Here is a 27712-nt window from a genome sequence, read left to right on the forward strand (position 1 = left end):
TAAAGTGTCTTTCAAAGGTTTATTGTCTCTATGGATCAAACATCAAAAAGATTACAAAGGTCAAAATGGTCTCCTGCAAACACACAATACAGTGAAGTTTTAAATTGTGTTTAGGATTCAGTTATTTATTTATTTATTTAAAAAGGATCCCCATTAGCTGATGCCAATGGCCCAGCTAGTCTTCCTGGGGTCCTAAAAACATCATGTTTACAGTGACAGGTTGTTAGACCAGTCATTCAGACAACAGGAACAAACAGGACAAGAAACAACACAGAAAAAGGACATTATACTTGTCAGACTGGATTACTGCTCAGACGCCAAGTAGTGCATTCTAAGATGGCATTTGAATGAGGCCTTACTGTTAGATTGTTGTATGTGGAGGGGACAGCTATTCCAAAGTTTGATGGCATGATAAATAACTGCCTTTTTAAAAGCATTGGATTTTGGACATGGTAATGTAATTTGACCGTCATCTGCTAATCTAGTGGAATGACTATGAATCTGACTACATCTGATAATTTGATTATGTAAAAACTCTGGTTTGGTGGAATAAACAGTATTGCAAACCATGAGAGTTTACGATGCATACCTTCTGTATTTACTCTGATGGAGCAATGTAAAACAAGTCTGCCGGCTCTATTCTGGGCAATTTGTAGTTTGTTTAGAAGGCTCTTTGATGCTGAGGACCAAATGGGTGAGCAATAATCCAAATGACTTAAAACTAAAGACTTAACTACCTGACCCAAAATGTGTTCAGTAACATAAGGAAGGAATTTTCTAAACATAGAGATGCCATTACCCATTTTCTTGATTATAGTGTCAATGTGTTCTGACCATGACAATTGACGATCTATTATAACGCCTAATGATTTAACCTTATCAACCTGCTCTATAAATTCGTCAGACAAGTTCAGTCTCAATATCGGTCTGGATGACAGTTTGTGACTTGATCCCAGAATAATAGATTTGGTCTTTGAGATCTTCAATACCATCTTGTTTCGTTGTATCCAATCAAAGACCAAATCCAACTCAGAAGTCATAACACTGTCTAGCTCTCTGCTAGTATTTGCTCCATAATACAGTGTTGAATCATCGGCATACATTTGTACACTTGCTTTGTGCAAAATAGATGGTTAATCATTTGTGAAAATGTGAGAGTTATCTCATGAGTGGAATGAAACAAAACAAAAGTTGACACTTACGAGCGCCAAGATGAAATATGTATGCGGGCCACAGCCTGGCTACTGCTGCTCCAACACACCATTCAATGAATGAATGACTGTAGGCCGAGCTTTTAATTCCCACGTATGCCTGGGCTGGGGTCATGTTACTTCCGGTTTCACCAAAAGCAATCAGCAATTTAGAAAAACAGTGAATTAATGACCAAATAAGTATTGCTGGATACAGTGAACCATAAGCAACAATAACAGGTGCTATACAAAAATGTGCTGGTAACAAGATAAGTGGAAGACTTTAAAAGAGTGTTGATATGAACGAAGCTGAAATTTGAGTCAGATTAACTTCTCTACTTGTCCTGACTCTGTTTTTCATTGTTGTGTTTGTAAAGTTTAAACGGAAAACCAGCCGCTCACCTGGAGATTCCTCCTCTGCTGCATGAAGAGAAAAAAGACACAGCTAAAGTGTGACATGTTTGTAAAACAACAGAACTTCCTGATCAGCAGCACTTCTGGTCAAGTATTTCAAGATACAATAGAAATCATTGTAGTTATGAAAAGTGTTACATTTTATACAGGTAACAAAACTGAATAAGTTTGTTGAAATGAATGAACCGATGAAAATGCACAATAAAGTACACAAGATAAATACATGAATAAACAAAAAAAAAAACATGAGAACTAGAATAAATGGATGTGTAAAACAACAGTTTATGGACTGTTATGATTTGGTGTTTATTTCTTTGATATTTTACAATAAAAACAAGTTGCAGAACTTAGCTTTGCTTTAGTTCTGGATCAACAGAGTTTTAAATTAGTCAACTGTGAGCTTCTCTGTTTCTGGCTCTGAAATTTGTATTTTCACCCAAACTCCTTTTAGCTGCAGTTACACACAAACATCACAATCGTCAGTGCCATGCCATGTCTCACTACAGTCACTGGGGAGAGTGTGTGTGTGTGTGTTGTGTGCATATGTGGAGGGAGGTTGGGATGGATCGTCTTGTTTTTGATGTTTTAAAATGTACAGCACTTTGTGTTACATTCTCTGTATGAAAAGCACTCTACAGATAAAGTTTGATTTGATTTGATCAAACAGACTGTGGACATTGATGTGGACTGCTGACGTCTAAATGTTGTTGTAAAGGATTATTTCACTCACATTTTGACATCACACACAGGTTACAGTCTCATTTGGTGATGATGTCACAAAGTGAAAATAGAATCAGGATGAAGTCTGGATTGACACCAAACTCATGTTCACGGTTCATAAAGTCGTCTTTCCTTCTTTCAGTCCCTCCAGGATTTCGCGGGCGTTTTTCGTGATTGTTGTGGCCGAAAAATGCCTGAATTCGCAGCAGCTTTTCTAAAAAATTGCGATAAAAGTTGCGATGTTTTAAGCTTATTTGTTGTGATGAAATTGTGGGAGACAGTGACAACTGCTAAAAAGCTGCATTTTTTCCAGCTTGTAGAACACGTTTCAACACTGTAATTGACAATATTTATTCCAAAATTAATTATTTAACGTTCCAACCCATTTCCACAAAAGCTGGCACACCATGGTGGGACATTAGCAGCAGCCAGATACTAGTTTAATATGATGTGACCTAAATATGCAGCAGGCGACAGGAATTGATGGGACTCAGAAACACCCCCACAATTTAATCAGTTGTTCCTTGTGTCATTTCCGATACGTCCACAGGGTTAGAGCTGTTGTAGGATCACAATCATGTGATCGTCAGCGGGCCGCTGAGGTAGCGTTCACTTGTTGCCATGGTTACCGTGCCACTATCAGACGCGGTGCCGCTATGACTCCTTAACAAATCTGTGGATCCAAACTTTAAGCCGTATCACTGCTGAAGTCTAATCATTTGGTCCTTGTGTCATTTCTGACCGACCCTGAAAACTTCATTTAAATCCCTGAGTCAGTTTTTGAGTGATGTTGGTAACAGAGGAAGGATTCACACACGCTGATCGTCACATAACTCTGCCGTGTTCTTTGGTGGAATAATTAATCTAATTTACCTTCATTCTTTCAGTGCTCTAACGGATCTGGATGCAACAGTTTCCATCACGGTGATTTGTCTGGTCTGTTGTTGCTCATTTCAGCGTTCTAATACGCTTCGTGTAAAAAAACAAAAGTGCCTACCAATCGAAGGTTTTTTTCTTTTTTTGTATTCCACCACAATATTATATGGGTGTAAAACAGTTTAGCTCCACTTTGGTGAAGAACATCAGTGAATTAATTGTTTATCACGGTCGTCAGCAGTAATTTTTGTTGGTAAATGAGAGACATTAGTATCGCACATGGTCTGCATCTTTAAACCATAAACAGGAAGTGAATTCGGTGACGTACGCGCATTAACTGTACGCTGGGAACTGCTATGATTGGTGGAACTCATGGGAGGCGGGCCAAAATTGCGGGAAAGTTGCGGTGATTGGACAAAATTGCAAGGCCGTGAAAAATTTGCAGAGATTTGTTGATTTCGCCTGAATTTGCGCAATCGCAACATCTCGAATTCCTGGAGGGACTGCGTTTTAGATTGTGAATCTGCAAACAGCAGAGACTGAACTGTCTGTTCAGGGACAGTTTCTTTAACAGGAGGAGACTCACACAGAGACACCCAGGAACCAAACCCAAGCCTAAACCCAGGATACAGAGGTTCAGTGAATGTGGTGTTGAAGGTGTGGAGGTGGATCAGAGAGTCAGAGGAGACTCTGTAGAAGGACAGAGTTCCAGAAGGACAGTCGACATAGACAGCTACTCTGTCAGAGACTTCAGAAAGAAATAATTTATCTCGATGGGAGTAGGAGGTTTGGGAGGTGTGTGATATTTTTCTGTTGTTGTGCCAGACAGAGAAATCACCAAGATCAGTACAGTACAGACACCAGGACTGATCATTTCTTCCAAACCTACAGTCTTCACCACCTCCTCTCCTTCCGATTCCTCTGTAACTCACTGCTACATCAACCCCTCCACTCCATTCGACCTCCCAGTAACAGCGACCAGTCAGACCAGTTGTACACAGCAGCTGAGCCCAGTCATCAAACCTGTCTGGATGATCAGGATATGACTGAGGCCAATCCCGACGGATCACCTTCTTGTTGTTTTCAGAGAGTTGAAGGTTTCTGTTCACTGTGTTTGTGTCGACTGTCAGTTTACAGGAATCTGATGGAGAGAACAAACACAACAGCTGATTTTATTGATTTATTTATTGATCGATTGTTACGACTGCGGTTGTGTGTCGTGTTTTCTGAGTCTCCTTTGGTTTGCCCATCTATCACCCATCCTACCCTGCTTCCAACCAGCACACGTCAGCACAACTCCTTCATTCTTAGTCTGTGATTGAGGATATAGTATTACAGGAGTGAGCAGCCACTTTTGGGTTAACCGGTTTTTCTCTTGTTTAGTTTAGGACAGTGAGGTAAAACTGTGTTTTTCTTCTCCTAATTTTTTGTTTCATTAGGCCAGTCTTCCTAAACAGATTAGTAGGGCTTTGGTTTGCTCATTCTAGATTTTAGTTACACATTCCTGTTGTTTTTGTCTAAACCACATCCTCTGTTTACACCTTTATTGTAAAGAAACACTGAACTTCTTTGAGAAAACGTGTGTCATGGCTGCTTGGACCAGTGGAAGGATGGAACTTCATGTTCAGTGACCCTTAGACTAGGGATAACATCGATCATCTGATTATTACTGACACTTTGATGAGAAGAGGTTTTTTAAGAACCACATGAAAACACACTTACACTTCCTCAGACCTGGTGTCATCCATTGGACTCCAGCAGGTTCCATCCTGAAGGAGGAGACAGTTTGAACTGATGAATAAATTTTCCTCATCATTGATTTTCCTCTTTTCATGGAGCTCAGCTAACAGTTGACTGTTGTTCCTGCAGATGTTCCACTAATATCTGCTGATTCTCTTCAGCCAGTGTGGATGTGATCAAAGCAAAAAGGCTCCTACATGTAACATTCATATCCAGCATGAAGCACAAAGACACACTGATGGACAGAGGACATGTTGGCAGCTTGTTCCTCCTCTATCAGACGTCTGTCCATACCTGAGAGTCTCCAGTCTGCAGTGTGGATCCTCCAGAGCAGCAGACAGCATCTTCTTTCCTTTCTTTCCTGGATGGTTGTAGCTCAGGTCCAGCTCTCTCACAGTGGAGGATCTGGAGCTCAGAGTTGAGGCCAGAGAAGCACAGCCTTCCTCTGTGATCAAACAACCTGACAGCCTGCAGACACACAAAACAACACACATGACAGAAACTGTGACAGAACTACTCTGACATTAGTGGTGTTTACAGCCCAGTGCTAACATGATGACTGGACCAAACTATTTATCGTGTTTTCATTTGGAACAAGTCAGTAGTTTCAAGGAAAACTCCACAGGGCGTCTTAAATGATAACAGACCTTACATGTTCTCTCCTCTGTTGACTTCAGTGATTGATAGTCAGAGAATCTAATGCCAAAGATCAGCAACACAACCAGTCCATAAATATGACTCATAATATAAATATTACTGCCACCTAGTTCACATCAAATTCAAGCTGAATGCTCTGCAAGTGGTGGAACAACAGGGTAGAGACTGCATGTGACTTCTTGAGGACTCCTTCATTCAGTGTAAGAAGAAAAAATCCAGCCTGTTTCATCGGTGTGTAGAAATCTCTGACCTGGAATCAGTTGTCTTCAGAGACTCAACCATGAATGAGTTCAAACATCTCAAGCTAGTTGTAAAGAGATAGCTGAGCCAAGCAGAGGTCTGACAGTTTGACAGTAGATCTAAAGTCCTTGGACAGATCATGGATATGATGACAGTCTTGGATTTCCAGAGACTCCTCTGACTCTGAAATTTCTATGATGGAATCATTGAAACACGTCTTTGTCAAGAAAACAATCATGCATTTTGGTTATTTCATAGATTTATTGTTGGTCTTTTGGAAAAATGACAAAATCTGCTGGCTCACCTTCTCTCCTCCAAACATAGTTCTGCTCAGTTTTTGTTCCATCTGACCCCAGAACTTTCCTCCAGAAGGTCTTTTCTTTGTCCATTTGATCAACAACAAACTTCAGTGGAGCTTTAAGGTTCTGCTTCAAGAAGAACTTCCTTCTTCATGGATCCTCTCAGCTCATGTTGATGTAAAACACTGTGGACTCTGACAGCTATGGTCTAGCAGCTTCTAATTCATTCAGACCTGCTTTCTGATGATTCTTGGTTCACTCCTAACCATCCTGACCAACTGTGTCTCAGCAGCAGGTGATAGTTTGTGTTTTGTGGCTCCAAGTGGCTTTCTGACTTGTTCAAGTCAATGATTTGCTTCTTCTAATCTTTGCTGAGCTCCTCAGACTTTCCCTCTGTACTGGTTGTGGCAGAGTTCAGTGAGTTTATCAGAGGAGCTTATTTAAATTGACTCAGAGGAGTCAGCAGCTGTACTCAACTGTGATCTCTCATGAGAAGTTTAGAGGCCATTAAACTAAAAAAAAACTGAGTAACACAACTGTCATCACTAAAACAGAAAATTCAAGCTGAAGTTTGTCTGCTTGTCTCAGCATTAGTTATTAAAGTGTTCCATTTGTTTTTGTAAGTTGTTTCCTGGAATAATATATTTCCATTGGAAGCACACCCAGCTGACCTGGGAACACCTCAGGATCCATCAGGATGAGCTGGAGAACATTTGGGAAGGAGGACATCTGGACTAACATGCTTTAGCCTGCAGTCACCTCAACCTTCCATCACTGAACTACAGGAAAATGGATGGATGTCTCATTTAAATGGTTAAAATGAATGATTCTGACCTGAGAGTTTCCAGTTGACATTGAGGACTCTTCAGTCCAACAGAAAGCAGCTTCACTCCTGAATCCTTCAGGCTGTTGTTGCTCAGATCCAGTTCTATCAGACTGGAGGACTCTGAGCTGAGAACTGAGGACAGAACTTCACAGCTTCTCTTTGAGAGGTTACAGCTGCTCAGTCTGAGGAGATAATAATAGAAAACAATCAAGTTAGACTTGAACTTTTCTGAAAGATTGCAGTGTATTCATCAATGACGAAGTGGAACTCTCTCTGTACTTTGTTGTGAAGCATGGAGATATGAGATCCCAGAATCAGGCACAAAGGGGAGACTCTGACAGAACAACAGCTAAATAAGGGAACATTGTGATATTATAACCTGTGATTTAGGATCAAATTATGCCATAACCTAATGAATGTGTTTGAACTAACCAAGTGTCTATTCTTACATTCTTTAATGTTGAAACAGTGCAGAAATCAGAAGAGTGCCTCATTCAGAAAGAATGAAGGGATTCTTATTTTTTGGGAAAATGTCTTTTCTTTCTACATTTTATAAGTTAGATGTTTCTTTAAATATTTCCTTTTTACTGGTTTGATAGGTTTCAGAAAAAGTTTTGATAACTGTTAAAATAAGAAGGTTTTAACTTTGTACTGAGGTGAGAAGTCACGAGTAAAGTGAACCAGGGTCAAATGATTCACCGTAAAGATTAAACTCAAAATAGATTGGGGATTTTTATAAGTCTGGAAAATGGGAGACGGGCTGTCTCGACAGTCCAAGATAGATTGTCCCAGTTCTTTAAAAGTGGAGGTGTGGGGGCGCTAGTGAGCAGGTAATGGAGTAGGTCACATGTTCGGGCGGCTCCATATAGAAAATGCATTAAAGTCTTTTTATTTGACGATTTAACTGAGTGAAACACTACAGACTCATCTAAGACAGCATAGTATCATATGAGAGTGTTTTCTCTTTGGAAAATGGCAAGCAAACTGTGCAAGTATAAGTACACGGACAAGACTTCTGTAAACGAGACAAGCTCCGACACTGCCGATGTTAGCAATACTGCTAGCATCTCGTCCGGACCCAGGGACCCTGCAGACCCCTCGGACAACTCAGCTAGCACAATGTCCGACCACAATGAGCAAACTAATCTGGAGGATCTCAAAATCGAGCTGCTGGCATCTATTAAAACTGAACTGACTGAGCTCTTTCAAAGGGAAGGGACAAAGGTGATTACAAATGAAATCGAAGGGGTTAAATTAGAGCTACTATCAGTTAAGCTAGAGATAGCTAACAATACAGTAGCTCTTCACTCAGATTTGGATACAGTCAAAACTACAGTGTCGGATGTGGAGCGGGTGCTTTCTGTCCACTCGGACGATATTATGGCGCTGCAAACCCAGGTTCAGAAACTGGAGAAAACCGTGGAGAGTTTGCAGGAGAAAAACATGGCCATGGAGGGGCGCATGCGGAGATCAAATATTTGCATATTGAGTGTAGCTGAAGGACCCCCATGCACACCTGCCGCTGTGTCCAGACTACTCCGAGAAGTACTAAAGATAGACAAGGACGTGCTTGTTGACTCTACGGGGTAGGGTTATGATACGCTCTGTCAAGCAAAACAAGTGAGCTAATTAGATAAAGAGTCTTTAAGTCAAATACTTCTTAAACTATTCAGTAAAAAACAGAAGCAGTTAAGAAGCAGGCGCAAAACATATTTGTGAATTGGACGTTAAGAGAATCTGCTGAATAAATGTTTTAGTTTCAGTCGAGCTGACCTTCAAAGTCATCATACAATTACATCATTCACTAACAGTAAATTCACTTTCAATTTCAGTCAATTTCAGACATTGGTGTAGTTTAGTGCAGACGTTTGCTGAGCAAACATTCAAAGAGTGATCACAGATGAAGCTAACTGGTTAAGAATGTTGCAGCATTGCAGGCAGGTGCTCTCTAATCCTGTCCAGCAATGCAGATGGATCCTGTAGGATGGCTGGAAGGTTGTTCCTGTTGTTATCCTCTTTTATATGGAATGGGAAAACTGCACTTATCTCTAAAAATATTTTGCAACAACATAGAGAACTCAATTTCCAATATTATTATTGGGCATCCAACATCCGTGCAATGCTTTATTGGCCTCATGCATCACATATTTAAATCCTACTTATCAGATAGGTTCCAGTTTGTGCATGTCAACAATAACTCTTCTGAGCATACTAAAGTTAATCATGGAGTTCCTCAGGGTTCTGTCTTAGGACCGATACTTTTCACATTATACATGCTTCCTTTAGGCAATATTATTAGGAAGCATTGTATTAACTTCCATTGTTATGCAGATGACACACAATTGTATTTATCTATGAAGCCAGATGAAACTGATCAGTTAGCTAGACTGCAAGATTGTCTTAAGGACATTAAAACCTGGATGACTTTTAACTTCCTACTGCTAAATTCAGACAAAACTGAAGTCATTATATTTGGCCCCAAACATCTTAGAAACTCGCTTTCAAAACAAATAGTTACTCTGGATGGCATCACATTGGCCTCCAGTACTACCGTGAGGAATCTTGGAGTTATTTTTGACCAGGACATGTCCTTTAACTCACACATAAAGCAAGTCTGTAGGACTTCCTTTTTTCACCTGCGTAATATTGTAAAAATCAGGAACATTCTGTCTCAGAGTGATGCAGAAAAACTAGTTCATGCTTTTGTTACTTCCAGGCTTCACTATTGCAATTCCTTATTATCGGGTTGTCCAAATAGTTCTCTTAAACATCGACAGTTGATCCAAAATGCTGCTGCTAGAGTACTGACAGGAGTTAGCAAAAGAGATCATATTTCCCCTATACTTGCTTCTCTTCACTGGCTTCCTGTTAAATCCAGAATAGAATTTAAAATCCTTCTTCTGACATATAAAGCTCTTAATAACCAATCTCCATCATATCTTAAAGATCTGATAGTACCTTATTATCCTAGTAGAACTCTTCGCTCTCAAGCTGCAGGCTTACTTGTTGTTCCTAGAATTTCTAAAAGTAGAATGGGAGGCAGAGCCTTCAGTTATCAGCTCCTCTCCTGTGGAACCTGCTCCCAGTTTGGGTTTGGGAGGCAGATACCCTCTCTATTTTTAAGACCAGGCTTAAAACGTTCCTTTTTGACAAATCTTATAGTTGGGGCTGACTGGGTGACCCACAGGGGTTCGGCTTGTGTCTTCATTGCACAGCTGACTCCCTCTTGGACGTCCCTTCGTTCTGCCTCTAGTCATGCTGCTATAGGCCTATAGGCTGCTGGGGGACTTTTCTTGACGCACTGAGCCCTTCTCTATCTACCTTCACATTTAATATGTATACCGTTATTGCAGTACATTCACTCTGTTTCCCCCTGTGCTATTTCTCTGAGTGTCCCTGGTCCCAGAGCTGGAAGCTTCAGATCTGTGGTTGATGTTCCACCAGCTGGTCCAGTCTCCATCATGTCCACTGTGGGATGCTGTTGCTGACCTTCCTCCAGCCCTCTGCTTCCAACTCCCTTTTTCCACCAGTCAACTCTGCATGGCCTTCACTATACTGTTATGCTAACTTACATACTGTTTGAATTTTACTGCTAGCTATATATGGAGTATGTTTAATGTCAGAGCCGTACATCATCAGAGTAAACTATGAGTCAGTTTTCAATGTTAGCTTATACTTTGTCTGTGCCACATATCCTGTCATACATGTATCCAAATGTGTGTTGTGTTTTCCTTGCTTTCCCACCCCTCCCTCTTCTCCCATCCCTCCCCCTTGCCCTCCTCTGTCCTTCTCAACCCCCCCGGCCAGCAGGCAGATGGGTCCCCCCTATTTGAGCCGGGTTCTGCTCGAGGTTTCTTCCCTGTTAAAAGGGTGTTTTCCTGCCACTGTCGCCTTTGGGCTGCTCTGGGGGTCAGGCATATGGGTTCTGTAAAGCGTCTTGAGACGATTTGACTGTAATTGACGCTATATAAATAAAATTGAATTGAATTGAATTGAATATTACTAGCTCTAAATGGCTTGAACTTGAAAATATATCGTGCAGTTTTGCCTCTCTACACTCCTTACTATGTTCAGGGTTACCTTTGTCTGAACCATTATGCAAATTTTCCACAAACCCAGCTGTTAAGCTTTCATTTAAAATTTGGGCACAATTCAGGAGAGGTTTTGGTCTAAATCAGGGGTCGGCAACCCGCGGCTCCAGAGCCGCATGCGGCTCTTTCAGCCCTCTGTTGTGGCTCCCTGTAACTTTGGAAAATAAATTGTTCTGCCTTTCAGGCGCATTTCAATGCATTTTAATATAGACAATTTTATTGTGAAATTACCGCTCTTATTTTGACATATCACTCCACCGGATGGGCTGCTGGGGTACTATTGCATGAGAGCGCAGAGTTGAGGCAGAGAGACAACACGGAGCTTTCGATTCCCAAACGTTTCATGTCTTTTTTTTGCTTTACTCCTGGAGAAGCAACGCCTGTAGTTTCACATCGTTTTGTACTCAAGAATGACAAGCCTGTATATTAAAGCTCCACTCCAAGAAAGACACGTCTTGTCTTTGAGTCAAAAGTACTCATGATAGGGTAATACACGTTACTGCAAGAACACGGCTGGATGTCCAGGCAGCAGGTCAGAGAGTCAGAGGAGTGTCGTTGTGGAAAATAGGGCAGCGACTTACCGGAGAAAAGTTATTAGCTTAAGATAAATAGATAAATAGATTTTACAAGTTAAATAGACATTCGCAAAATATTGATTTCCAGCTAACATTACGTAACATATGAGGTCCAGGAGCAAAAAATTACATTAACCAAGTAAGATAAATATTAGTGAAAGGACACAATTAAAAAAATGAATCTATCTAATTAGAGACTGATTAACAAGAGCATAGAGGTAAAAAAGCCATATATGCAGTGTTGTCTTCATTTTAAATGCCAAAAGGATTTTGCGGTGTTTTCTTTTCTGTGGGAAACGGGTCGAAATGGCTCTTTGAGTGTTAAAGGTTGCCGACCCCTGGTCTAAATGATATGTCAAATCACGCTCCTATTGTAAAAAATCATGTTTGTTCCTTCGATTATTGATGATTCCTTTACAGTTTGGACAGCACATGGACCTAAATCACTGAAAGACATGTTTCTTGAAGGGTTGTTTGCTTTGTTTCAACAACTGAAAACGAACTTTCAAATTCCTGATTCTCATTTCTTCAGGTATCTTCAGCTACGCAGTTTTGTGTCAACCTCGTTCAACCATTTTCCTGCACAGCCAACTGACTCACTCCTTGAAACCATACTGGACTTGAATGTACATTCAAAAGGAATAATTGGTAAAATTTATGCTGTTATTAACTCCTTCAAAATAGAGTCTCTGACTCGTGTTAGAGGAAAGTGGGAGGAGGAACTTGGGACTGTAATATCTGAGGAAGAATGGCAATCTGTAATAAAAAATATATATTCATCTTCAATCTGCTTAAGACATAGAGTAATCCAATTCAAAGTTGTCCATAGACTGCATTGGTCAAAAGCAAAACTGGCAAAATTTAAACCAGACTTTGATCCAATCTGTGATCGATGTGAAATTGAGAAAGCAACACTATCTCATATGTTCTGGAATTGTTCAAAATTGCCACCATTTTGGCAGTCTATATTTAAATTTTTCTCTGATACATTTAGGACCAATATTGAACCAGAGGCCACAACTGCAATTTTTGGCACTGTACCAGAATTTGCTAATCTGGACAAAAAATATAAAGATGTGATTGCCTTCGCTACACTTATTGCTCGAAGGCTCATACTGCTTAAATGGAAAGAGAAATACCCTCCATCCTTCAAACAATGGTTCACTGACCTTTTACATCACTTAACTCTGGAAAAAATAAGATATTCCATAAGAGGTTGTGCTAACACATTTTATTTTATCTGGCAACCTATTTTAGATCAGATTAAAGAGGTAGATCCATCACTTATTGTCAATGAATAAAGCTGCAATTATTGTATTTTCTATTTTTCCCTTCTTTTTTTTTGCTACGGTGCAACAGGGTGGGATTGTTCGGGGGCAGGGGGTGGGTGGTGTTTATAAACAAAAAAGGTAACTGTATAGTAACCTTTATATAATGTGGTGGGGTGGTAGTCGCTCGATGCAAACCAGGGTAGAAATGCCATGAGCAAAGGGGATTTTATCACGCAACTCCGGACAGGGGATTCAACGTGATCTGCAAAGGAATAACTGCTCTGTTGGAATTATGGATGAAAGAACTGCTTTTTCTGCAGTGTTTGAGGATTACAGAAGTGTGATCTGGATATAACACTGACTGATGGAGTATTACTGGAATTTATTATTTCCAAAGGAATAACACCAGAATGGATTAACAAAAATTTTACTGGCCCAAACAACAAAAACGGATATATGCAGATCTAAATCGGGTCCGGACCCCCGTCCACTTCCCCCTGGGTCCCGGCGAGTGTCAAAGGCTTGTCGGGTCTCAGGTGAGCAGCCGGGTGTGGCCACACCCTGACTGCTCTGCCTCCAAATTACATATTTTGGGTGATTATTACTCTTCTTTTAGGAAAGCATAATACCAGTTAGGAGTTAGGATGAGTGATTTGAATATTACCTAATGTTTGATTATTTGTCTGATGATTTATTGGCTATGCTTTTGCCCTGCTAAATATATTTTAATAAAGCATTATTCTGCAATTAAAGACAACAAATTGCAGGTGCTATTTTTATCCCTGAATGATACTTATACATCTAGCTCTGGATGTAAAAAGTCAGGTTATTGCATGCATAACAATAGTAGAGGTTCTGAAAAGTTACCTAGTCATGGGGGCCAGGTTGGCCCTGTATAAACATATCCTAGAGGTTGTCTAAATGTCCATAACCTCTGAGTGAAACCTAGCAACTTACCAAGTGCAAGATCCATAAGAGGGAAAGCTGCCGTTAACAGGCGTGACTGATGATTAAATTTAACTATACCGAAGTGGCTACTCGGTTAAATTAATTATCAGAAGAAGCAGGATTAGGCGTCTGGATGTAGGCAGTGAGAAAGATAGGCAAATTTTCCTCGTTCACCAGCTTAACAGTTCTGCAGCATCCCTCTGAGCTAGATCACAGGGGGCGGTAGAACCGGACCCGTAAGATGGAGAGCTGGTCTGGTGATTCCCTGACAGCTGAATAAGTTAATTAGGGGGTCACTGGCCCTGAGGATCAATAACTTACAGAGCTTTCTTTGAAGCTTTGACCACTGGCAGCAGCTTCAGAAGAGCCTCCTCTGAATCAGAGTATTTCTTCAGGTCAAACATGCTCAGATGTTCTTCTGATGACAGTAAGATGAAGACCAGAGCCGACCACTGAGCAGGAGACAGTTTATCTGTGGACAGACGTCCTGATGTCAGGGACTGTTGGATCTCCTCCACTAGAGAAACATCCTTCAGTTCATTCAGACAGTGGAACAGATTGATGCTTCTCTCTACAGACACATCCTCACTGATCTTCTCCTTGATGTACTCCACTGTTTCCTGATTGGTCTGTGAGCTGCTTCCTGTCTGTGTCATCAGGCCTCGTAGGAGATCCTGATTGGTCGGCAGTGACAGACCCAGGAGGAAGCGCAGGAACAAGTCCAGGTGTCCGTTTGGACTCCGTAAGGCCTCGTCCACAGCTCTCTGGTAGAAACGTGTTGGATCAGGTTTGTTGGAGGTTGTTTGTTGTTGTTCTTCCAGCAAGTTGATTCCAGAGTTGATGAAGCTCAGATGGACGTAAAGAGCAGCCAGAAACTCCTGAACACTCAGATGGACGAAGCAGAACACCTTGTCCTGGTACAGCCCTGTCTCCTCTTTAAAGATCTGTGTGAACACTCCTGAGTACACTGAGGCTGCTTCCACATCGATGCCACACTCTGTCAGGTCGGACTCATAGAAGATCAGGTTTCCTCTCTGCAGCTGCTCAAACGCCAGTTTTCCCAGAGACTCAATCATCCTCCTGCTGTCTGGACTCCAGTGTGGATCTGTCTCAGCTCCTCCATCATACTTGACCTTCTTGACTTTGGCCTGAAGCACCAGGAAGTGGATGTACATCTCGGTCAGGGTTCTGGGCAGATCTCCTCCCTCTCTGGTTCTCAGCAGCTCCTGCAGAACTGTAGCAGTGATCCAGCAGAACACTGGGATGTGGCACATGATGTGGAGGCTTCGTGATGTCTTCACGTGGGAGATGATGCTGCTGGCCTGCTTCTTATCTCTGGATCTCTTCCTGAAGTACTCCTCCTTCCGTGGGTCGGTGAACCCTCTGACCTCCGTCATCATGTCCACATAGACAGCAGGGATCTGATTGGCTGCTGCAGGTCGTGTGGTTATCCAGAGGCGAGCAGAGGGAAGCAGCTTCCCCCTGATCAGGTTTGTCAGCAGCACATCCACTGAGGTGGACTCTCTAACATCAGTCAGGTTCTCATTGTTGTGGAAGTCCAGAGGAAGGCGACACTCATCCAGACCGTCAAAGATGAACACAACCTGGAAGTATTCAAAGCTGCACATTCCTGTTGCTTTTTTGGTTTCACTGAAGAAGTGATGAACAAGTTCCACCAAGCTGAACTTTCTCTCTTTCAGCACATTCAGCTCTCTGAAGGTGAATGGAAATATGAAGTGGATGTCCTGGTTGCTTTTGTCTTCAGCCCAGTCCAGAGTCAACTTCTGAGTTAAGACTGTTTTCCCGATGCCAGCCACTCCCTTTGTCATCACTGTTCTGATTGGTCCATCTCTTCCAGGTGAGCCTCTAAAGATGTCTTCTGCTCTGATGGGTGTCTCTGCTCTGTCTGCTTTCCTGGATGCTGCTTCAATCTGTCTGACCTCATGTTCATCATTGACCTCTGCAGTCCCTCCCTCTGTAATGTACAGCTCTGTGTAGATCTCATTCAGAAGAGTCAACTTTCCTGCTTTAGCGATGCCCTCAAACACTCTCTGGAACTTCTTCTTCAGGTCACATTTGAGTTTATGTTGACAAACTGGAGCAAAAAGCTCTGAATGAAAACACAATAAAGAAAATCATGAAGTGTTTTAACAAGTACACATGAGAGTTTCTCTTCCTAAAGAATGAATCTGTGAATATATTTGCAGACTTCAGTAAATATGTTGTTGATCCAAAAGGTTCAATCTTTACAGAAATCCTCTTACTGCTCTGCAGACGGTCAGCCAGCTTCTCCTGCTTCATCCTCCTCAGGAACAACACTGAAATCTTCTGGAACATCTCTTTGCTCGTCCTCTGTTCTTCCTCCTCCAACTCCTCCTCTTCCTCTCTCTGACTCTCTGAGCATTCTGGGTAATCTGGACTCAGAACCTTCTGGATCTTCTTCAGCTCTTTCTTCACAAAAGTGCTGATGTTGTTCTCCAGCAGCTGGAACAGAGAAATCAATGGATGAGTCCATCAGAGTGAAATCATGGAGCCAAACATCAGATCCATGTTGGACCCACTGACAGTCCTCTGATCTACAAAGTTCAGCATGGAGACGTCTGTGAACACAACAGATGGAGGAGTAGTTGTTGTACATGTACACACCATGAATATGGAGTCCAGGTCATGCTGCTGTTCAGACTGAATCCTGGGAATCTCTGAGCTCTCCTCATCTAATCTGTGGACATATCAGCAACAGTTAGATCTCATTATTTATGTCCTCAGAGACACAAACATCAGGTACAACACCATGAACGTCTTCAGGAAACAATGACTAAACACAGAAAAAGTTATCTCCATGTTTAAACCACATCATGTCTGTCTCAGCCCTTGCTGTGATGCGGATGTTCACAACAGACAGAAACTCTTCAGACAATTTTCAAAAACACATCATACAAAAAAACTCTTTCTAGAAGAACTGACTCTTTCTGTCAGTTACAGCTTACTGGGCAGCTCCCAGTATGAATGTGTTTCACTGTCATACAGAGTTCTCCTGAAAACAGCCTGGAGAGTTATTAAATGATCCATCAGATGCTTTTGTTGTATCAGCCAGAAATCCTTACCTTTGATCCTCAGGATGGCGCCTTTTTCTTAAATTATAACCGTGTTTTCCAGTGCGGCTCGTCTTCATGGACACAGAATCCACTTCAGGTTGAGGTGAATCTTGATTTTCCAGCTTCTTCCTACTAAACACAGGAGAGCTGATACACTGTACTGAGGTGACAACAGCATGTGTACAGACAGTAAGTTAGATGGAATATTTTTTAAATTTCACAAAACATAAAGAAATCTTCTGAGTGTCAGTCAGTTGTGATCCTGCTGTGGAAAAAGGTCTATCATGTCATCACCTTAGTGTCCCTGCTGTTTATTCAACCTGCTGGTTTTTGTTCCACCTCAAACCCAGTTGACATTTTTGCTACTTCCATTAGAGTTGTTTTTCTTACTGACTGTCACACAAGCTTTCTGCCTTTTCTCCATCTACTTTTGACCAATGAACCAGAACTGTTACAGTGTAGATCTGCTAACATGAACACAGCCAGAGGATCCAGGTCTGGACCAAGCAAAATAACAACAAGATCAAGCAAACAGGAAACTCTGTGAGGCTGCGCAGCATCCTCAGCATTCATGCTCTGGAAGGTAACACCCGGAGGTATTTCAAACAGAGAGAGAAAGCTAATGTGAGGAAACCAAATACTATGAGAAGAAGGCTCAGATTGAAGCAGGAGATCGAGGTTCACACAAGTTCTGGACCAAATGGATCAGTCCAAGAATGAAAACTGATAAACTCCATGACAACAAGGACACACCAGTGCACAAAGAGATGGTGCAAAACGAGTTTAACTGAACACAGAGAAAGACCAAAGATGGAAGCTGTGCCCCGTGGGACTAAAACTGAAACTATATCTGCAAACATTTAGAATACTTCAGTCATTTTTAATCACAAACAGTGAAAATAAAGTTAAATATGTGTACATTTAGCTTCAGATGAGAAGACACACTGTTTTTCTTTCTGCTTTCATTACCTTCTACCTCTCTACCTCTTCTGACCCTCTCAACCCGTCCGGCCAGCAGGTAGATGGGTCCCTCCACATATAGAGCCGGTTTCTGCTCGAAGTTTTTTTTCCCTGTTTAAAGGGTGTTTTTCTTGCCACTGTCACCTTGGGGCTGCTCTGGGGGTTCTGGGATATGAGTTCTGTATAGCGTCTTGAGACAATTTGACTGTAATTGGCGCTATATAAATAAAATTGAATTGAACTGAAACAGAATATTGTGAGGTTTTTGGACTTTTGCTCAAACAGAACATCTGCAGACGTCTCCTTTGTCTCAGCAACAGTTTGATGTTTCACTGACTTGATGATTAATCAGCTACATTAACTGTCTGATTAATCAGTAATGACAATTTTTGGTATTTGTCCCTCTGCATGTGTTGACATCAGATCCTGTCTAAAGACAACAGTGACCTCATTAATACATAAGTGTAGAGAGAACCAATTTAAGTGTTCAACAGTCCAAACATGTTTTACTTTAACAAGAGAAAAGTCTGTAAGGACGATAACAACTACAGATAAAGAATTAATCGATTTGAAAGAGGTATGGTCTTCTCTTCACTTGCCTTAGCTCCCGTGCTGTTCATACTGAGATGCTTGATGTCATGTCTACTGACGCCCTCATCAATGGCCTTCAATGTTTCATTGCCATTGGTGTTGTTCATCAGATCAAGTTCCATGGGGGAAGCAACATAATTGGCGCCAAAAACAAGCTCAAGGAAGCTCTTAAAGAAGTTAATGCAAACAGTGCGACTTTTGCATGAATGCGCCCCATTCAAGCCACGTTGGAGGGGTTTGGGAAAGACAAATTAGGATAGTGAGAAGCGTCTTAAGGTCCATGTTGGCTCTTTCCTCTGGCAGGCTAAATGATGCTTCATTGCGGGCCTTCCTCTGTGCAGCTATGGCAATCGTCAACAGTCGACCACTAACTGTTAACAACCTCAGTGACCCTATAGCCTTGAGCCACTCACCCCTAATCATCTTTTGATGACAGAAACTGTCATTCCTTACCTCCCCCTGGTGAGTTTGTCAGAGAGGACATTTATGGCAAGATTAGGTAGTGACATGTTCAATACCTGCCTGAACAGTTTTGGAGTCAATAGCGAAAAGAATACCTTGCCAACACCGCTCTCAAACAGCATTGGCATAAACAAAGGAGGAATCTACAAGTTGGAGACACTGTCATGATGAAAGGAGAGGATGTCTGCAGGAATGAGTGGAGGCTGGGTAGAGTATCAGAAGCCACTACTGACAAAGATGGACTAGTAAGGAGAGTTAAGGTCTGCCTTGGTAACATGAACCTTGGCAAGAAAGGGGAGTGTCTCCACAAGATGTCGAGTGCCCAGTCCTGCTATTAGAGTCTGATTACACTTGCTTACTCTCCCTATATTTCATCATACTCTCTTCCCATAACTCATGTCAGCCTCTCCTCTCACCTGACTGGATTTACACAGTTTGCTCACTGTCCTACCAGAGAAAATAAAACCCAAGATCTGCTGTATGCCAATGTGAAAGAAGCCACAGAGCTGCAGCTAGAGGATTAACCCTAACCCTTTTACTGCAAATCTACATCAGTTCCAAATATTTATTTTCAATCTACTTGGTTCCTAAAAATTATTATCAGTCCTGAACACAAACACATCAGGCAGCTATGGATGTTACTTACCGTTTGTTTGATGAAGGTTTTTGTTTAAATTCTTCGATAATATCCTTTGACATGTTGCTCTTAAAGGACAAACAGCTGGATGCAGGTTCAGATTCTTTACTGTAAATAATGATGGAGCAGTGATGAGTGCCATGGACAGTTACATTTACATAGTTACTAAAAATTAATATCGACCTTTAACAAAAACATATCTCACAGTTCTTGATGATACTTACCATTGGTCTGACCAATGTTTTTGTTTAAATTCTTCAGGAATATCCTTTGACCAGGCACTCTGAACAGACACACAGCTGGGTGCAGGTTCTGGTTCCGGTTCAGATTCAGATTCGGGTTCAGGTCCAGTTCCAGGTTCAGGTTTTTTCCTGTAAATAATGATGGAGCAGTGATGAGTGCTGAGCTCTGACATGCAGAAGACTCATGGACAGTTACTTGATTACATCTACTTGGTCACTAAAAATTATTATCAGCCCTGAAGAAGAACATATCAGGCAGCTCTGGATGTTACCCACCGCTTGTCTGATGAAGGTTTATGTTTAAAATAGACACCAATATCCTTTGACCAGGTGCTCTTAAAGGACACACAGCTGGATGCTGGTCCAGGTCCAGGTCCTTCACTGTAAATAATGATGGAGCAGTGATCAGTGCTGAGCTCTGACATGCAGAAGACTCATGGACAGTTAAAGATGTGGTCTCACCTCTGATCTTTGCTCTGGTTCTTCTGATCTCCACACACAGAGCTCTGACAGTCCTCACACTGATCCATGTTGCTGAACTCACACCAGCTCACAAACACTTTCTACCTCCACCTGCAGAGGAAACACATCATTCAGCTCCAATGAAGTCCTCCTGATCAAATTGTGGATAAATAATGGATGGACACATCGCTGGTTGATACCATTATCTGTTGATGATGTCATTATCTCTGACTGGGCTTTTAAGTTTAGTCCAGCCTTCAGGTAAACAAGAACATCTGCAGCAGAGAAGACATGAAGGAGACTTGCAGAAATAAAATCACCACTGCTGGGTCAACGAGGACCGAGTCTCTGGTTGCAACATTAATATTACTCCAACCATAAATCAGCGTCAAGTAACGTTCATGTACCAGATGATTTATTGTGGCTATAGTGAAGGTTAGCAAGTGAGCTAACAGCTAAACTCTGTTAACAGATTAATGGTAGTTAACTACGTCTATGTCCTTATTTAGCAAAGCTGGCTGACTTTAGCTTTATGGTGATAAATAGCATTGTATAATTGAATTAACAAACCTTTAGTGTGGTTGATAACATTGTTTACCTTAGTTTAAAAAAACCTTATGATACTTTTAAAATTAGCTCATGCTTGTTAACTAACATTAATTTACTGGCTAACATTCGGTGACACACACACACACACACACACACACACACACACACACACACACACACACACACACACACACAGAGATACACTACATTTTCAAAAGTATTGGCTCACCCATCCAAATAATCAGAATCAGGTGTTCCAATCACTTCCATGGCCACAGGTGTATAAAATCAAGCACCTGGACATGCAGACTGCTTTTACAAACATTAGTGAAAGAATGGCTCGCTCTCAGGAGCTCAGTGAATTCCAGCGTGGAACTGTGATAGGATGCCACCTGTGCAACAAATAAAGTCGTGACATTTCCTCGCTCCTAAATATTCCACAGTCAACTGTCAGCTGTATTATAAGAAAGTGGAAGTTCCAGGCCATCTCTCAATTGTCCTTCGACTTTCAAAAAAATCCTGGATCCAGACGGTGATCCGGATCACCTCCAAAATCTAATCGATTGTTACTTTTGCTCTTCCGGACATCCTGTAAAACTTTGGTGAAAATCTGTCCATGACTTTTTGAGTTATGCTGTTAACAGACAAACAAACAAACAAACAAACAAACAGACAAACAAACTCCGGTGATTACATAACCTGCTGGCGTAGGTAATAATTACTTTAGAAGTAATGTCAACTTTTGTCCTCAACACTTGGCAAAACAGGGAAAAAATTATGTTGTCAAAGTAGTTTCTAGGTTGTTTTTTTCATTTACTGCATACCAAGAACAAACACATCATGCCACAATCCAAAGAAATTCAAGAAGAAACGAGAAAGTGACTGAAATCTATCAGTCCAGAAAAAGGTACGAAGCCATTTCCAAGGCTGTGGGGCTCCAGCGAACCACTGCCAGAGCCATTATCCACAAATGGAGAAAACTGGGAACAGTGGCAAACCTTCCCAGGAGTGGGCGACCACTCATCCAGAGGTCACAAAAGAACCTAGAAAAACATCCAAGGAACTGCAGGCCTTGCTGGCCTCAGTTAAGGTCAGAGTTCACGATTCCACTATAAGAAAGACAGTGGCCAAAAATGGCATCCATAGAAGAGTTCCCAGGCGAAAACCACTGCTGTCACAAAAGAACACAAAGGCTCGTCTCACATTTGCCAAAAAGCATCTTGATGATCCTCAAGACTTTTGGAGAAACATTCTGTGGACTGATGAGTGAAAAATAGAACTTTTGGAAGGTGTGCAGCCCGTTACATCTGGCGTAAAAATGGCACAGCATTTGATAAAAAGAACATCATGCCAACAGTAAAGCATGGTGGTGGCAGTGTGATGCTGCTTTGTTGCCTCAGGACAACTTGCTGTGATTGACGGAAAAATGAATTCTGCTGTTTACCAGAAGATCCTGAAGGAGAACGTCCAGCCATCAGTTTGTGCCTTCAAACTCAAGCGCTCTTGGATCAAGCAGCAGGACAACGATCCGAAACACACCAGCAAGTTCACCTCTGAATGGCTTAACAATAAAAAAACAAAATTAAGGTTTTGGAGTGGCCAAGTCAAAGTCCGGATTTAAATCCAATTGAGATGCTGTGGTGTGACCTCAAACGGGCAGTTCATGCTAGAAAACCCTTCAATATGGCAGAGTTGAAACAATTCTGCAAAGAGTGGGCCAAAATTCCTCCGCTTAATTTCAGTTATTGATGCCAAAGGTGGCACAACTCGCTATTAGGTTCAGGGGGCAATTACTTTTTCACATAGGGCCAGATAGGTTTGGATTTTTTTGTGCCTTGAATAAATTGAATCATCATTTAGAAACTGCATTTTTATTTCCTTGGGTTGTCTCTGTGTGATATTAAAATTGTTTGATGATCTGAAACCTTTGCGAGTGATAAATATGCAAAAAACAAATACAAATACTTGCTCACGGCACTGTATATATATATATATATATATATATATATATATGTACGTATGTATGTATGTACGTATGTATGTATGTACGTATGTATGTGTGTGTGTGTTTATGTGTGTATATACTTGTATATGTGTAGTAGTTTCTGTTAACGTTACCATGTTACGACGTGGCTCGTGGTGCAGGTTGGACGGAGAGGACACCAGGCTGGTTCTTTGAGCGCTGTTTTACTGGGCATCATTTTAGTGGCAACACAGGCAACCGGTTCACAACAACTCCTAGAACATCATATCACTCCGCCTCCAAAGCGGGCACTACTTTTTCTAAGTATAAGTGCGCTGCACTATCTACTACAATATGTGTGTATATATATATATATATATATATATATATATATATATATCAGTGGCGGCTGCTGGTCTTCCTAGGAGGGGAAGCTCATTTTCAGCATACATTGTAATATGTGTCTGTTTATTTGTATGTAAATTCTACCCTCTGTTCCTTTTCAAGAAAATGATCTGTGACCCGGTCGTACCAACTAGGAGTCTTTTCCAGGGACTTCACCAGTGTCCTCTCAATGGCCAGCAGAGCTAAGCTGCTTAAACGGCCTTGGCCCATTGTGTTGCGGGTGTAAGACTTGAGGCGCTTTAAACAGGAGAAGCTCCTCTCCACACCTGCAGATATAGCGCCAATCGTTGCTTCTAATGACAACAGTTTGTACAGCTGAGGCATTGTACTGTCCAGCTCCATGTCTTTCAGAAACAGCAAGAAATCACACAGCTTTCCCCTGTTGCCCTGCAAGTCCTGGTTTGAATATAGGACTTGAAGTTCAGATCTCAGTCTCCCTGAATCAAAGAACTGGCCATAACATTTCAGGACACTCTGGTATGCTTCCTCTGGAAACACTTTTTTCATCTCATCAAATTTCCCTGGATTGACTAATTCCAAGAAGTGCATGCTTTCCAAATTTGCAAAACGCCGAGGTATCTGCTCTGAGAGATTGTCTAGGATGGCCATGTACAGATTTCTGTCGCGCTCCTTAGGATCCTGTAATTGTGACAGACGGCGCTTTCTCAGGGGCTCGGTTTGTCGGTCTGATTTGAGATCTGCTGCTTTGGCATAAACAGCTTGGAAAGAACCCTCTGACCTTTTCTCTTTGACATAAGCAAGAAGAGACTCAATTCTTTCTTTGCAGTACAGAACATCCATAGCTCTCTGCTGGACAATGTCAAACACCACATCAGTCTCAGAAAAGATTTGCTCAAATGTGTACAACATGAACACAAACTCGAAATCCTCCAGTTTCATCAGAAAGCCTTTGGCACAATCTAATGTATCATCATCCATGGTCTTATCTGCAATGATCTTCTCAGAAGTCTGCAGGAGGGCATCATAATTGTTTGCTACAGTACTCACTATCCGTGATGTGAAATTCCATCGAGTAGGAGCGTTTCTGGGCAACCTTGAGCAGCCTGCAGACTCAAGAAAAGACATCCTCTTTGTGGAGTTTGAGAAAAATGTGGCAAACCCAGAGAGTGATGCAAAAAAAATTCTGCACTCAGATAAGCATTTACCCCCTGAGACAGCACCACATTCAGTCTGTGTGCATAGCAATGCACAAATATTGCACTGGGGGCTATTTCTTTAATTTTGGCCTGCAAACCATGTAGAGCTGAAGACATGACAGCAGCCCCATCATAAGTTTGTGCCACAAGTTTCTCCCTGAAACTGTAGGCCTGCATGTTCTCATTTAAGACTTCGAAAACAGACTGAGCATCTCTTCCCCCAGAAACATCAAAAAATCCAATAAAGCACTCCTGAATTTTTCCTGCACTATCCACATAGCGAACAATGACAGAGAGTTGGGGATGGCTAGCTATATCAGTTGTCTCATCCACCTGCCATGCAAAAAAGGGAGCAGCCTGAATTTCATCTTTTATCTCATGTGAAACAGTGGCTGAAAGAGCAGTGATCAAGTCATTTTGGATTGTATGGGACATGCCAGAAAACACAGCTGATGACTGGAATTGTGTGGCCAAGACAGAGTCATATTTTGATAATGTTTCAATAAACTCCCTGTAATTCTCCTTGTTGGATGATTCACTACTCTCATCATGCCCCCTAAATGACAGCTCCTGGCGGCCAAGCAATGAAGACACATCAATAAGGCGGTTTAGGAAAGCCCTGTTTTTTTTTTTACGGTTTCATTATGTTTTGCCACTTGAATGCGAGCGCCTTCATTTATTGCATGTTCAACCCTGACTCTGCCGAGGCAACTCAACCTTGCACATGCACTCACATGTTCATTGCTTTTTTTCATGCCTTTTGTATGCCCTGTCAAAGTTAGACAGATCCCCAAAGCCCACTTTTGACCAGACAACACATCCTTGAGATGGTTTCATCAAGAGGCATGGCCAACAGTACATTTTATTGGTGACAGAACTTCCAGTCAGCCAGCTCACCTTGTCATACCAGGACAGCTGAAAAGACCTGTTACTTTTCCCCACCTTTTGCACCAACTCAATGTTAGGAGTTGATCTGCCCTGCAGTTTAACACTAATTTTCTCTTCGTAAGGAAGACTATCAAATGGCTTCGCCAAAATCCGGTCGACAACATTCGCATTGTCTGCCATTGTTTGCAGCTTGCTAGCAGCTGGAGCTGCTGTGTGACCGCCTGAGTGTGAGTGAGTGACGGGGGAGAAGCTCTGCAGCTGCAGCTGCTGGTTGGGGACAGAAACTGCAGAGTGACCTAAAAGAGTCGCCAAACACAACGCTAGTCGTTTCTCACAAACACAAAGTCTCTGAATATCAGTGAAGCCTCCAGATCAACTCAGAACAACAGAATGAAAAACTTGAGAAGTGCTTTGGTGCATCTTTTAACTTCAAGATCGCTGATTTGCTCATGTCGCTGTCAATCAAGCTTCAGACAGATCATCCAATCACCATGCAGAAGCCCAGCGTCCGGGCCAGCCCACTGCCCCATAGACCCCCAGAGACGCTGAGCGTCCGATGGGCGGGACAAAGCCCGGCATTTATCCAATAACCGTCCAGTTTCACTGCAGTGGAACAACCCACTCTATGCTTCACAGAGACCCTCAGCGTCCGACTCTGGTCCGACTGTTAAAAGCGCTGTGGCGCTGCGAGGATGAGTGAAAAAAAAAGCCGAGTCAGTGTGCTGTGATAAGTAGCTGATTCTGAACAAAAGATGAACGTGTTGTCACGCATATTTAGTCAATGAAATGTTGTATATCTGATTTATTATTGATGCCGGAAGTCCGAATCTGTCAATATCAACTTTACCGAACTAAACAGGGAGACCCTGGAGCTGGTAGTTAAGTTTTCCTCAAGCTACGGTTCTCGTGTTCTAGTTTATCGTGTGGTAGAGGAACGGAGATACAGGCCTCAGGTTCGAGTTTATCTGGTGTTAGAGGAACGGAGCTGCTGAGTCCAGTGGAAGCTGGAGCTGACTGTTAGAGCTGTGGAGACACATTTCTACTGCTGGAATTAAACTAACAGAAGCTAGAAATAGTTTTTAAAGTGTCGTTTACTTACTTTCAGACGGACAAAAGAAGTTGCTCCATGACGACTTATAAAGTGAAACTTAACTGGAGAACAGGCAGGCCCATGACGTCACTGTCGTCAGGGCAACGAAGGAGGAAATGGAGGACTCTAAGATCAAAGCATTCTTATAGCCTCAGCTCCCAGTGTGACATAAGTCTATAAAGATGAACTGAACCCTTTACTACTGGAGCTGAGGGCACTACATTTCAAACACGAAATGTCCTGAGAACAACGATGTGTATAAATATATATATATATGTGTGTGTGTGTGTGTGTGTGTGTGTGTGTGTGTGTGTGTGTGTGTGTGTGTTTATCTATGAAAAACATATATAAACAAAACAGCTTATATGAAGTATAAGTTAATGTCTTGGATTATTGACACAATGACAATACAACAACACAACTGAAACACTAATGTGGATGTTTGACATTTACCCCCCACCTCTAGACACTGTAGGTCAAGCCACCCCCACCCACATAGCAACAGCAGTGCTTGATGCCAGTTGCCACCCTCAGCAGAACAAGTTACTTCAACACACCACAAAAACTGCTCAGGAGAACCTGGGGAACACGACAGAGCTAAGCTGGTCACCTGGGTTCCACACTCCACAGATCCAGATCTTATTGACCATCTGTGGGATGTTCCAGGTTCAGCCTGATCTAGGTAGGACCCACAGAATTCACTGCCACAATCTCCACAGGACATCCCCAGAGGTTCTGAGTCCATGATCCACTGGGTCAGAATAGTTTTAGCAGCATAGTGGAGACCAGTATAATATTAGACAGGTGGTCATAATGTTACACCTGATCGTTGTCATTAACCCACCACACTAGGACTTTGTCATGATGCATTTTTTCAGTCTTCAGTCTGGGTATTTTCATCAGCCCGCATGGAACGTTTGGATTTCACCTACAGGAAATACCTCATTTTAAGTCATTGTAAGGGTTCTAGACCTCCAGCAAATTAGTTGTAACTCAAATGTTGGCAGTGAATTCATTGAAAGACAAAGTTTTAAAACTAGGGTAGCAGTGTGACAAAATAAAGCTCCTCAAAGTATATATAGAATTTCCCACTGTTTTAGATACACTTTTAAAGGAAAATTTAAGCGTCATTTAATTCAAGTTGGTGCCCTCAGATCTTGAACATCATCGATCACTTCTGTATTGTTTGTTGCTTCCAGTGAAAGTTTAGTCATAATAATCTTGACTGCCATATAAACTGTGATATGTCATGAAAAAACACTTTATTCTACGTGACTTATTTAAACATGGTGTGTAGTTAATTCTAGGGTTCATTCTTCTCACCAACTTTTGAGGCCTCCAACATCATGTGAGACTAGTTTGCT

General features: G+C 41.8%; 1 protein-coding gene across 4 annotated transcripts; it reads right to left on the reverse strand.

Moving 5' to 3' along the window:
• On the reverse strand, positions 1-26453 carry LOC110971850 (NACHT, LRR and PYD domains-containing protein 3-like). Of its 4 annotated transcripts, none has more exons than XM_051942090.1 (14): positions 26358-26429; positions 20497-20571; positions 20297-20407; positions 20111-20215; positions 19817-19963; positions 19602-19700; positions 16952-17071; positions 16494-16566; positions 16112-16331; positions 14169-15957; positions 6971-7144; positions 5235-5408; positions 4923-4969; positions 1-4341 (listed from the first exon to the last, which is right to left on the reverse strand). In XM_051942090.1, exons 3-14 carry the CDS (start codon positions 20362-20364, stop codon positions 3407-3409), a joined length of 3951 nt encoding a protein of 1316 aa, XP_051798050.1. In that variant the 5' UTR covers positions 20365-20407; positions 20497-20571; positions 26358-26429; the 3' UTR covers positions 1-3406. The 4 variants fall into 4 exon arrangements, with proteins under 4 accessions (XP_051798050.1, XP_051798047.1, XP_051798048.1 ...); XM_051942087.1 differs by having other exon boundaries at positions 16952-17074; XM_051942088.1 differs by lacking the exon at positions 20497-20571 and having other exon boundaries at positions 16952-17074; positions 26358-26453.
• Positions 26454-27712: the final 1259 nt, after the last annotated feature.

This window comes from Acanthochromis polyacanthus, chromosome 22 (assembly GCF_021347895.1).
Source record: "Acanthochromis polyacanthus isolate Apoly-LR-REF ecotype Palm Island chromosome 22, KAUST_Apoly_ChrSc, whole genome shotgun sequence".
Lineage (NCBI taxonomy): Eukaryota > Metazoa > Chordata > Actinopteri > Pomacentridae > Acanthochromis > Acanthochromis polyacanthus.

What these genes read in the sequence shown, in the direction of transcription:
- LOC110971850 (XM_051942088.1), bottom strand. Translation starts at nt 20,364, where the DNA reads ATGGATCAGTGTGAGGACTGTCAGAGCTCTGTGTGTGGAGATCAGAAG. An exon ending in GGCTGACCGTCTGCAGAGCA is followed by an intron (nt 15,958 to 16,111) that starts GTAAGAGGATTT and finishes GTTTTCATTCAG; the next exon opens with AGCTTTTTGCTCCAGTTTGT. An exon ending in GACACCAGGTCTGAGGAAGT is followed by an intron (nt 4,342 to 4,922) that starts GTAAGTGTGTTT and finishes TCTCTCCATCAG; the next exon opens with ATTCCTGTAAACTGACAGTC.